Here is a 12,374-nt window from a genome sequence, read left to right on the forward strand (position 1 = left end):
CCTATAATTTTTCCCCCAGGAGGACGTTTGCCCTTTTGCTCTATCATTGACTCTTCTCTGTTTCTGTGCGCCTCCTCGAGAAGTTAGAGTCGATCTTCCTTCGCTGAACCCTCCCAATGAATACAGCTGAGAGGATCGGCCCACAGATGAAATTCAACGGAACTCAGGCTGCAATCAACATCCTCGCTTTGATTGTAGGAGGACTGTAAGTACTCTGATCCGACTTCTGCTCGAGCTCTTGTTGACAGATAACGCACAAACAAAGAAACTTTGCTCCTATACATGTTTGATGCAGTTCAGCCTGCTTGTTCGATTTACTTCCTATTCTTACGTCTTGGTCAGCTTAAGAGTCTGTAATTTTTGGCAGGGCTCTGACTCAGCTCATGAGATCGAAGAGGAAGAAGGACTCGGAGACGACCTCGAGAATGGACGACGAGTCTGGAGAACAGTACGATGTGTTTTTGAGTTTCAAGGGAAGCGACACATATCTAAACTTTACTAGTATCCTCCACCGCGATATGGTCCGTGCAGGAATCCGTGTTTTCCTTGCCAACAAGGAACTCCAAGATGGTGAAAAAATCAATGCACTTTTGAATGCAGTAAAGAATTCTCGGATTTGTGTACCCATCTTCTCTCAACACTTTGCTGACAGTGTATGGTGTCTCCGTGAGGTAGAATGCATGGTAAAAAGCCACTCAAAATCAAATGGAAACAAGGAAATCATCCCCATTTTTTTTGACGTGAAGCCCGACGATGTGAAGCTCAAAACCAATCGGTACAAGAAAGCCTTACGCAAGCACAAGCAGAATCTTTTTCTTTCTTTGTCTGGTCTGAAGCGGAGGGGGAAGTATGGCACCTCTCAAGTGCAGCAATGGGAAAATGCACTTCAAACGGTTGGCAGCATACGTGGACGGGAACTTCAAGGCAAAGGGTAAATTTCTCCTCAACTTTTTATGGATAATTGGAAGAAAGGTATCCCAACTTTTTGCTTGATCATATATTTCACGTAATCAATCTTTCTAATTGCTCATATTATCACAATAAGTATGGTGGAAATCATGAGCTTTATGTATGTTTCCCCTCTCACGGTAATCACAGTATTTTGTACACTAACAATCTTGTCTTAGGTTGTCGAATCAATAGGAGTATAGCAATGTTAATATTAGACAAAGACATGATCAGAATCTTTTTTCTAAAAATAGTGCATAATTAACATCACAATAGTGCAACTGCGATGCATGTATCCGAAGCATGGATGCCTAAAAGATTTTGCAGAATTTCCCTATTATGATGTATTGGAACTACAATATTAGTGAAATGAAATTATAATACGAAAATATTGAACCCATATGTGGAAAGCCAACAACATTTATGTTTTGTACGGAAAGGTAATGTTAAACTCGAGACCAATTTGTGCGGAAAAGCGATTATCTACAGACAAGAAGAATGTTGGCCCTGATGAGTTGAAGCGGTGGAAGAAGGCACTTGTAAAGGTTGGATGTATGAGAAGGGATGGGATCTTATCGACAAAGGGGAATTTTCTTGATACCTTTTCTCTTGGTCAATTGTTGCAAACCACATTTGCAAAATTTTCCAGTTCAACTGATTATAATGCTTAATTTCCTTTGATTCAAGTTGCTGAATGATATATCTACATGTTTCCTAGAGTCCTGTAGTTTATCATGTCTTTGACTGAATCGGCATTTTCATGCTTTGCTGCAGCCAAGGAGAAGAAATTGACTCAATTGTTGAAGTGGTTTCCCGTAAACTTAATACAGGACACGTGATTGAGACTGAAAATTTGGTTGAAGATACTACTCAGGTGCATGAAATAATGAAATTGTTGGATGTTGGCTCTGATGGTGTACGTTACGTTGGCATTCATGGCCTGGGTGGCATTGGAAAAACAACTCTTGCCACAAATGTGTACAACAGATTGCGTTCTCACTTTGATCGCCTTAGTTTCCTTCATGACGTTCGAGTACAATGGCAACATCTTGGTGGTCCTTTAGATTTGCAGAAAAGGCTTTTATCAGGTTTTGTCGGTTCGGGGATTATTGATCAAATTAATGACGTTAGCCATGGGATTGAGATGATCAAAAAAGTGTTGAGTAAAAAAAATGTACTCATTGTTCTTGATGATCTAGACCAGAAAGAGCAACTCGAAAAGCTAGCCGGAAAATGTGATTGGTTTGGTTCACGTAGTAGGATCATCTTCACCACTAGAAACAGAGAAGTCTTGATGACTCAAGTGGAACTATCCAATGAAGAACCCAAAAGGATTTTTGATTATGAAGTTCAAAGAATGGAATTTCATCTAGCATTGGAGCTGTTTTGTAGGCATGCATTCGGAAGAGTCTCTCCGATAGAAGTATATGCTCTTTCGGCAAAAAATATTGTCCGCAGAGTGGGTATGCTTCCTTTGTCCGTACGAGTGATAGGTTCTCATATTTCTGGGCTAGGCTTTGCCCTGGAATCACCTGATATTCAAAAAAAGCTATTGGAAGACACGTTGCAGATGTTAGAACAAGGTGGTTTTGACAATGTCCGAGAAGTATTAATGATCAGTTATAATGGATTGAAGCGGAAGGAAGACAAAGCAATATTTTTGGACATTGCTTGCTTTTTCACCAATGAGGACCAAACATATCCACTTATCATGTGGGCAGACTGTGAGTACTGCCCTCACACTGCAATTCGTGTCCTCCAGCAACGGTCCTTGATTAAAATTATGGGTAAAAAGCTTTGGATGCATGACCAAATTCGAGATTTGGGGAGATTTATCGTCCTTGAGGAACATACTCCCAAATTTGGTAGGTTGTGGGAACATGATAAAGTTGTAGAACTACTGCAGAGAAAACAGGTAAAATGGAATATTACGTCACATAATTTATTTATTTTTGGATTGGAGAAACTTGTTGATTTTTATTTTTTTTCATTTAATAGTTACCTTTGTTTAATTTACCATTGGTCCTGTGAGTGTGACAACTCTCCCTCAAAACATTTGGGTCAAAAGGTATTCTATATTCGTGAAGCGAGACCAAATAGATTGCATGATAATTAGCTTTGTTTTCTAGGTTCTACAGAATGCAAAATAGTTTTCTGATAATTCTAAAACAACAAAGCACCCTTTCAGGTGCTATCCGGTCGGAATTTTTAAATTACTTTGAAACACAATTACTGTGAAAATAAAAAACTTGGAAGATTTGGAATATAGATAATTATATTTCTTGAAAGATAGAAAACAAGAAATGGAGAAATGATTTAGAAGATATCTGCAAATGAAAGCCAAAAAGTTTCGTTAATGGTGTGAGCGAAAACAGAGAATTCTACTTGCTGGGAAAAGGCGTGTGCCATTGCAGGTTCCATGTTGGAAAATTTGTCTACCAGTGTTCATATGCTTCCTTTCTTCATGGCTCTATAAGAGTGCTACTTGATGGGAACTCAATTAATCTCAAGTCTCTGTTGGCAGAGAAATGAAGATGTAAAAGCCCTAAGCCTGACTTCCAATGACAGTAGCCATGACTTGGCAGATGAAGAATTAGCTGCTCTACCAAAACTGAGGTTCCTTCGAGCAAAAGGGTCGGATTTTTCCGGCAACTTCAAGGATCTTCTTTCGGAGCTAAGATGGCTTTCTTGGCAGACATGGCAAACGACTTTCCAGGCAGAAAACTTTCACTTTAGTAGATTGCTTGTACTCAACCTTTCGAATAGCAATATTAAAGATGACTGGGACGCTTGGAGCCAAATGAAGGTATGAAATGCCTTAGTCTACATACTTCTACCTCATTCGCAATGATGGAAGCAAGAATGTGTATATATGCACACACATGATTGACATTATGGTCGCATGCGCTTGCCTACTCATCCAATTGTAAAATATATTTTGCGCGAGCAACATTCAATATCTTTCTGTATATCAAAGTGAAACACAATTATGTCCGACATAAAAGTTGCTTAGGCTTTGGAATTAATGTGTTTTAGTAAAAGTGCCGTTTTGCTTCGATATGCATTAGATATGATTTGAATGATATGTAAAGTCTGAGTCACGTTCAATTATACAAAAGTCAAATGGAAATCAAGTGTGAGATTGGTAACACTCAGCTGGAACGTCGTAAAGGATCACGAGTTCATTTGACATAGCTAAGTCGATAAGTTGAATCAAGGCAAGCTTGAGCGTCATAATACTTCATGCATTCAAGGGGCTCATTACGCTAATTAAATAGGCAAGTATTTCTTTATATTTGCATTGATGAACTGTAAAATAAATGAAAATGACATTTCTTGTACTTTTTTATGTAACTCGAGTTAACGAGTGAGGCTCTAGCTTACATCGATTAACTAAAATACCATGTCAAATCTCATGGAAATCTATAGCTCGGTTCAGGATAGAAAACAAATGTAGTTCCTTGTCCATTTCTAACATTTAATATTAAGTCAATTTTTGGGCTACAATAACTGTGCGAAATCAACTCAGCTGGATTATAATTTGAATCCTTCTATTTTCTTTCCCCCGTCAAAGGACCTGCGAACCTTGTCTCTGCCTGAGATTATTTCTGAACATTTTCAACTTAAAAATGGATTGGCAACATTAATCGTTAAATCCGTCACTTTACATCCTGACTATTATTAGGTTATACGTGGAGAGTGAGAGAGTGTTGAGTTGGTGATTTGGAAGGGAATTAGAGTTTTCTGTGTTTTCATAGTGAGGTTATGGAGTATTGTCCTAAGATGCAAACCGCGGGCTCTGGAAATTAAGGATGTGAAGTGAAATAAAAGGTGGGAAGTTATAAATTTGACTTCCAGCAGGGCCTAACTACATTAAAAAAAAAAAAAAAGACTCAGGTTGGGGATTATTTGCAACATCCCCAAAAAACTTTCGATGTTCAAACTACCCCGGATTATCTTAAATTATTGACTTGTGGATAATTAGCTTATTAATTATACCACCATATATGCTGATGTTTTTCATTTTTTTTCCCATTTCTACTCTTTTCTACAGATGGATAAATTGCAAGTTCTAGATTTGACGGGTTGCGCGGGCTTAACAAGGACACCTGACCTCTCCAACTTCACATCTTTGGAGACGTTGATTCTTGCTCAGTGTGTCAATTTAACCATAATTCACGGCTCCATTCGTAAGCTACAACGCCTAAGAACTTTCGATATCAGCGGATGCATGGCTCTTCGAGAATTGCCTACAGAATTCGGTTATCTGCAATCTTTGACGGAGATTATCATGCCTCAACATTATCAACCCTTCAAGCTTCCGGCGACATTTGGAGGTTTGCATTCTTTGTCAAGTTTAATATTGGATGACCGCCCTGGAATCAGTGAACTTCCAAACTCTATTGGAGGGTTAGTGAATCTTACACGTTTATCTTTATGCGAGTGTGTGGGGATAAAGGAGCTTCCAAGTTCTATTGGAGAAATGAAAATGTTGGCTGAGTTGAATTTATCAAAGTCAGGAATAGATGGACTACCTGATTCCATTGGATCTCTAAAGAAACTAAAATTGATCAGAGTAAGTTATACAAAGATAACAAAGCTTCCTCATACTATCGGACAGGTGGAGATGCTTGAAGAATTACATGCCAAGAAGTGTTGGAAACTGACAGATGAAAACCTAGAGAAAATTAAGACGCTATCCCATTTGAGGATATTGGACATGTCATATACTAGTGTATCTAGCTTCCCCGCAGTGCTAGGTGGTCTTTCTCGTCTCGAAGCACTTGAAATGTGTTCAAGTCACCCACAAAAGGTCCCTGATCTTCCCTCAAGTTTGAAGCACCTTCACATGCAAGCACCTCACTTTCGAATTATCCCCAACCTCTCAAGCCTCGTCAAATTAGACTATCTAGAACTATCTATATCAACCATTCCAATGGAGGTACCTGACGAATCTAGGACGAACAATTCACCAGAAGAGCAAGTGATCCATCCACTTCCATCTAATTTGTCAACCATGAAATTTCGGGAAATTAATCAGCTACCACCTTTTTCCAGCTTACAAAATTTGTTGGAGATGTCTTTAGTTGAATATCCAATGGCATGCTTGTCCGTCTCTCAAGACCTAACACATTTGAGAACATTGACACTAAGAAAATGTAGATTGCTGGAGAAAATACCTGGTCTGGCACTCTTGAAGAACCTACGGCGGTTGGAACTGAAAAGATTGGAAAGTTTGGTTAAGATTGATGATCTGTCGAAACTTGAATCATTGGAGCACTTATGTATTGCCCTTTGTGAGAGGATAGAAAGCTTACCCAACTTATCAAGCTTAAGTAAGCTACGGCATCTTGAGCTAGAAGCATGTCCCAATATAAGAAAAATCGAGGGTCTCAAGGGCATAGAAAGCATGGAGTTAGATAAACGAGGTGGCACTATCCTAGAAAGATTGCTGGACGGCCCAGAATCGACCTGGCTTTCTCGCAGAATTCCAACGTATGATGTATTCCTGAGTTTTAGGGGATTGGACACTCGTTATAGCATTGTCGAGATCCTTTACAAGAACCTTCTTCATAACAAAGTTCTGGCTTTTAGGGACGATGGGATAAGGAGCCATGGTGAAGGAATTCCCAGAGAGCTTCTGGTAGCACTTCACCACTCTCATATCTACATACCCTTCTTATCGAAGAACTTTGCTTCTAGCACGTGGTGTGTCCATGAACTAGTTAGCATGGTAAAACACCAGAAGTCAGATGGAGAGAGAAGAATCCTGCCCATTTTTTACGACGTGGAGAGGGCTGATGTTAAGCTTGAAAGCAATTTATACAGAGATGCCCTGAATGGCCACAGGAGCTTATATCCCCATGACGCGGAGCGATGGGACCGCGAACTGAAGGAATGGGAAGAGGCTTTTAGATATGTCGGGGACATGAAGGGATACGACCTGAAAGCCAACAGGTAATCCTGCTTTTTTATTAATTGCATTTTACCTTCGACACCATTTGTAGGAGGGAATGTTCCATTAGATTCTTTCCCGAATTCTGAGTTTGCCACTAAAGGAAGGAAGATTATCTGGATTTATTATTCAAGAGGGAACATTTGAGGAAAAGTAATATAACGTATGTATAACTCAAGGGAGAATACTTATTTTTGCTTCATATCAGCCATTTTTTGTTTATTCAAAGTATTTTTGAATTTTTTAGTATGAAGAAAAAAAAAAGCGAAAAATATGTTCTTCTATGAAATGTAGTCTTCTTTGCATTGTCATTACTCATTAGTACTTTAATCTAAAGAGGCCAAAAGGGCAATCAATAATAGGTTCTTCTATAAGATATAGTCTTTTCAATTTTTTTTTTTTTTTTTTTTTTGGCTTTTCTACCAAAAGAAAGAGGTTTTTATGTTGCTTAGACCCTACACTTAATTTGCTTATCTCAGAATTCAAATTCTGTTGAGACTGACGTATCATGTTAGATAGTTCGATCTAATTTCACCGATTCCGTCAAGAACAACAACACATTGGTTTGCGAACTTTTAGAGCATCTTAAATTTCTTCATATTGAGCAATGTCAGACCAAATTCTGGTGTAACCGTAGACCAATTACGTTGTCATTTTGACACACTTGTGTTGCGTGCCTGGCCAAAACATACCTTTTCTTTCGTTTTGCATTGCTGCAGCCTCGAAGAAGTAATTGACTTGATCACTGAAGAGGTTTCGAGGGATCTGTTAGATGCCAACGTAAATACGTCTCCAACATTTGAAGAGTAGTGGTTGTTGAGAGGAAGCTGTACAGAAATAGAGTATCAAAGAAAAGAAAAGAAAAAGAAACAGATGGAATTCCATTCCGTGTGATCACACATTGAAGTGAAGGCATTGGAAGAGGCTCTAGTTGTCACGCCCCGACTCTCGAGCTCGCGACATCCCTACCTTACTCGCCTCGGGTCATGAATGATAGCGTCCCGGGTAGGCTATTGACCTACGAAAAATTTCGGCGCATGCGAAACGTGCAACTCCCAAACAAACAAAATCAGCAGGGATAGTTCAGTAGGAAAACACCACAGTCAATTCACAAAAGACAATTTCATTAAACAATCAAAGCAGACAAATTTTAACCCTACTGAGCTACAGAAAATATATACAACCCCATACTTCGGGGCGGCTCACTAGGACCTCAAAAGACACGGGGTCGGGTAAGGTTAATCCTTCGTCTACTCCCAAAAATCCTACCACACTCCTCCAAGATCGGCGTCCACGGCCTCCATCACTGCTTGAAAATTGTTAACCACGACGGGGTGAGAAATTAATCTCGGTGAGCCAACGCCTAAGCTCGGTTAGGACGTTGATTCGCTCGGACACCCTAATAAGCAGCCACATCAACACGTAACGGATATTTCAACCACATGCAAGCTTACCCTCCAGGCCACACATAATGCAATGCGGACTTGACTTAACAGTCAACCAACCAAACCGATTCAACACACTGCAAAGCATTACAGCACTTGCATGCACAGGACACCACACGTAGTCCATTTATTAATCGGTGACCCACGCGACCGGCGTGGTTGGCGCACACGACCGGTGTGGCCCCAACACTACGACCGGCGGTGTCTGCGCGGGACCGTGCATCGTCCCTTACTTCCCGGCGACGGCGATCGAAAGCTATGTATCCAGTGCAACCGGCACGGCATAGCAAACAGGCATTCCACAAAGGAGCTTCGGTCCGTCACAAGCTGCGACCGGCATCCGACAATTCGCGTGATCCGTACGACCGGCACGGGCGCGAATTGACGTGCTTCCGACAAGTCGTGTAGTTCCGCACGACCGGCACGGTACGAACTTGTCGGGTTCCCGTACGCCCGGCACGGTTCTTTTTCTCATCATATGACCACTCAAGCACATCCGACAACCAATCACTTTTTATCTTTTACTTTTAGTCGGATGCTCATACTCGCATGTTCAAATACTTGGCCCAAGGCCGTTTTCGTGCAAAAACATGCAATTTATCTCATACGTGGTCACATGAATGCGCAATTTAAATCGCCCGACACACCAAGCAATTTGGGACGATTAACCTCTAATCGGACCCCCACGGCAATCCACGGCCAAACTAGCACTCACGGCCAATAATTCCATAATTCAATTCCAATTGCGCACTCGTCTCTGACCTATCGCTCGCTCGCAATCAATCAATCAAATCAGTCAAATCCATCAATTCTAATCTAATCAGGCATAAAATCCTAACTAATTAGACTAACTTAACCAATTAGGGCCATTGAACCTAAACCAAGTTTCTAACCTATACCGGCCCTAATCGAGCTACCTAAATACCAATAATCTAATTAATCTAATCCGAACGCAATTAGCGTCCTAACCAAGAGTTAGGGGCTAACTCACAATTTTAATTGCTCGGGCGGTCTCAACTCGAGCGGCGGCGACGCGAACTCGGCCCGGCCCGACGACGATTAAAGGCGGTCCGCGACTTAACTTGAACTTCGACTTCAACCCGGTCCGGGACGGCCCGAACGACTTGACGATACTTCGGGAAGGTGGCACGGGGCTCGAGGGTGGCGGCCGGTGGCCGGAACAGTGGCCGGCCGGCGTGAACAGTGCTCGGCCAGAGCAGGGGCAGCAGCAAAACAGAGGCGTTCGGGGCTGTTTTTGGGGGTTTCGGGCTGTGGAAAGCTTGGGGGAAAGTTGGCCAAGGTCGGGGGGTGTCTGGGGAAGCTGTGGGTGGCGGCGACGGCGCCGGTGGACGGCCGGAGGCGGCCGAACAGCAGCAGCACAGAATCGGCGCAGAAACAGGGCAACTTCGGGCAGAACAGGGGAGGGTTTCCGAGGTTCAAATCGAGCTCCACAGGTGCCGATCGGTTGCGGGTGGCTTTGGGGGACGTCAAGGGGTCGAGGACGATGTCCTAGGGTGGTTGGCGGGCTGTGGGTGCGGCTGAAACACGGTGGAGGGCGGCGAAACAGTGACCCGGCGAAAAACAGAGCAATCGGGACTTCGGGTCTGACCTAGGCTGTTTGCGGCGGTTTCCGGCGGTGCTCGGCGGTGGGACAGAGCCTGGGGGTCAAGGGGGAAGTGGAGTGGTGGTGGGTGGCGGTCGGAAGCGGCTCGGGGCGGCCGGAGCAGCTCACAAGCTCACTGGACCCGAAACAGGGCAGGGGCGTCGGGCGGCTGTTCACGGCTTCCGGGGCGGCGCGCGGTGGTCGGGGAGGTGGCGACGAGGTGGCTGAGCGACAGCGGGGGAGTGAGGTGGTGGTCGGGGGTGGTGGTGTCGCTCAAAAGGCTGGAAGGAGGATGGAAGCTGTTCGGTGAGGGGGTGATCGCGCGAGCAACAGTGAGGGAGAGGAAGAGCAGACCAGCGGGAGAGAGAAGAGGGATGAGAGAGAGTGGGTCACGTGGGCTTGACTAGGGGGCTGACCAGATTTGACTGGGTGGGGCCCACGGGTCACTCAAATTAATGGTTTTTGGCTTATACGTATAATATCCAAGGGCGGTTCCGTAATTTGACAAATCGGGACTGGTTGGATTTTTGGCTCAACCGATTGGGGATAAAATTAGGAATTTCACGGGCTAGGTTCGGTCCGGAAAATTTTAGGCGCGATGATTAAAAAATTCTAAGTCGCGGCGACCACGGTTTCGAGACCCAATCGAAACCGAACGACATTTCGGGACTCGTCCAAATTTGTCGTTTACGTCCTTGCGATCCAAAAATTTGCACCGACTAAAATTCAATTCTCTCCCTTTTTATTGAATTCGGGCAAATTACAAAGTCGGAATTTCCCGGGCGTCACACTAGTACAACGTTGCACTCATCAAGGGATTCGACCTGAAAACTAACGGGTAATTGCTTGCATTCCAGTCGATGTATTTGCTCGAAATAATCTCTTTGGAACACTAATTCCTGGTTTGGGGCAAAATGAAATTTATTAACAACCCTGACTTTTTCAATCTGGGTTGCTGTCTCTCTGTCTCTCTCCGCCCCTCTGTGCTCGTTGAAAGAGACGAGTCATTGATTCAAAAGTCTGATAAACGACGTCGTTATTAATTAATGAGAAATAACTTTGTTGGGTCTCACTGGCATCTCTATTGTACTCATCCACACCATTAGCCACGTTAAATGCCACATTAGCTCGTTCGATGGTGGACATTTTTGTCAATTAGGTAATGGTTCACACAATCTTTGGTCATTTTTTTTATAAAATGAAAAAAATTTGCCCCAGTCTAAATGTAAAGATGAAGAAAATGCTCAAAGAAAGAGACGCACCTCTTCTCATCACATTTAAATTTAGTACTACCAATTTTTTTCTTCAGAATAGCCCCAAAAATAGCTTCAAAGAATATGCCCTGAATTCTCCAGATATTGCTTGGAACCCACATCTAATACTCCAAATTATTTGTTGTTGCGATCAACATGTTATTTTCATATGGATCCCTGGATTTCAAATGTTGTTTACGAGATTATCTCCTCAAGCTTGGTAAGTTGATCCAATTTCATTTATTCCATCAAGAATAGCTACTTCGCATTGGTTCCTGAATTCTAGAGCATCTTAATTTCTTCCTACGAGCAATATTCGACGATAATTTGGTGTAGCTGTAGATTAATGGGTGCTAATACTTAACCGCTAGTCATTAAACTGCAAAGTTATCAGTCATAGCTTATGTACTCCGAAGTAGATCCCAATAGGTAATCATGTTTCGAGAAATTTTGGGGTCAAACAAAATTGCATGGCGGTATCTTCACGGTTTTCTTTTTCATAGTCGTTTCTTCTGTGCAGTGAGCTAAAGATCTTCAGGTCACCATTGTTTGAGACATGAAAACAACAATTACATTGTCATTTTGACATCCAGTTACTTTCTGTCTGTCCAGCTAAATGACTGCCCTTCACCTATGCATTGTCGTAGGTCCAGAGAACTAGTTAAGAAGGTTGTTGAAGAGGTTTTGGGAGCAACGGTATTATTAGATGTCAACTCTTTGAAAACTTGTTTTGGTTCTTTGTGAAAGGAAGAAAAAGAATTGATTTGATTTACAGCAAATAACATTCCGTACAACTGCATTTCTTTTCTTTTCTTTTTCTGCTTGTTTGGAGGATCTAGATATTTCATTTTGCCATGAAATTGGTATACGGCTCTATTGAAGCAGTCATTTGCCTTTGCAGCGGTGCTGGGAGACAAAGGAGTTTGAAACGTCAGTATTTACCTAGGTGCTGTGCAACGAAAGAAAGGAGCTTTCTTTCCAAGTAATAAACTCCTGTAGGACGATGTTCTTTATGTTTGTTGGATCTAGAAGTTTCATTGAGAAATGAAAACAATTGTGATTGTAATGCTTGGTGCGCATTTTTTTTTTTTTTTGGTTGAAAGATTAGCTTGAAGTGTGAACAAAATTGTTCGTGTGCATGAACTGGAAAGCCATTGAGCTTCTATTTA

At 42.2% G+C, this 12,374-nt stretch overlaps 1 protein-coding gene and 1 long non-coding RNA gene across 2 annotated transcripts; both read left to right on the forward strand.

Annotated features, from left to right (window-relative positions):
* The first annotated feature begins 423 nt into the window (after positions 1–423).
* LOC115736042 (disease resistance protein RPV1-like) lies at positions 424–10,262 on the forward strand. Its single transcript, XM_048277541.1, has 6 exons — positions 424–931; positions 1,723–2,863; positions 3,473–3,754; positions 5,003–6,906; positions 7,624–7,684; positions 9,963–10,262. The coding sequence occupies exons 1-6, from the start codon at positions 426–428 to the stop codon at positions 10,260–10,262; spliced, it is 4,194 nt and encodes a 1,397-aa protein (XP_048133498.1). The 5' UTR covers positions 424–425.
* A 490-nt stretch (positions 10,263–10,752) lies between these two features.
* Positions 10,753–12,273, forward strand: LOC125314711. Its single transcript, XR_007198136.1, has 2 exons — positions 10,753–10,790; positions 12,107–12,273. It is a non-coding gene; the product is annotated as an uncharacterized LOC125314711 (long non-coding RNA).
* The last annotated feature ends 101 nt before the right edge of the window (positions 12,274–12,374 follow it).

This window comes from Rhodamnia argentea, chromosome 4 (assembly GCF_020921035.1).
Source record: "Rhodamnia argentea isolate NSW1041297 chromosome 4, ASM2092103v1, whole genome shotgun sequence".
Lineage (NCBI taxonomy): Eukaryota > Viridiplantae > Streptophyta > Magnoliopsida > Myrtales > Myrtaceae > Rhodamnia > Rhodamnia argentea.

Bases quoted from the DNA above. Each gene is read 5' to 3' on its own strand.
- LOC115736042 (XM_048277541.1), top strand. From the start codon at position 426: ATGGACGACGAGTCTGGAGAACAGTACGATGTGTTTTTGAGTTTCAAG. The intron at 932-1,722 runs GTAAATTTCTCC...GCTTTGCTGCAG, and splicing joins CGGGAACTTCAAGGCAAAGG to CCAAGGAGAAGAAATTGACT. The intron at 6,907-7,623 runs GTAATCCTGCTT...GCATTGCTGCAG, and splicing joins TACGACCTGAAAGCCAACAG to CCTCGAAGAAGTAATTGACT.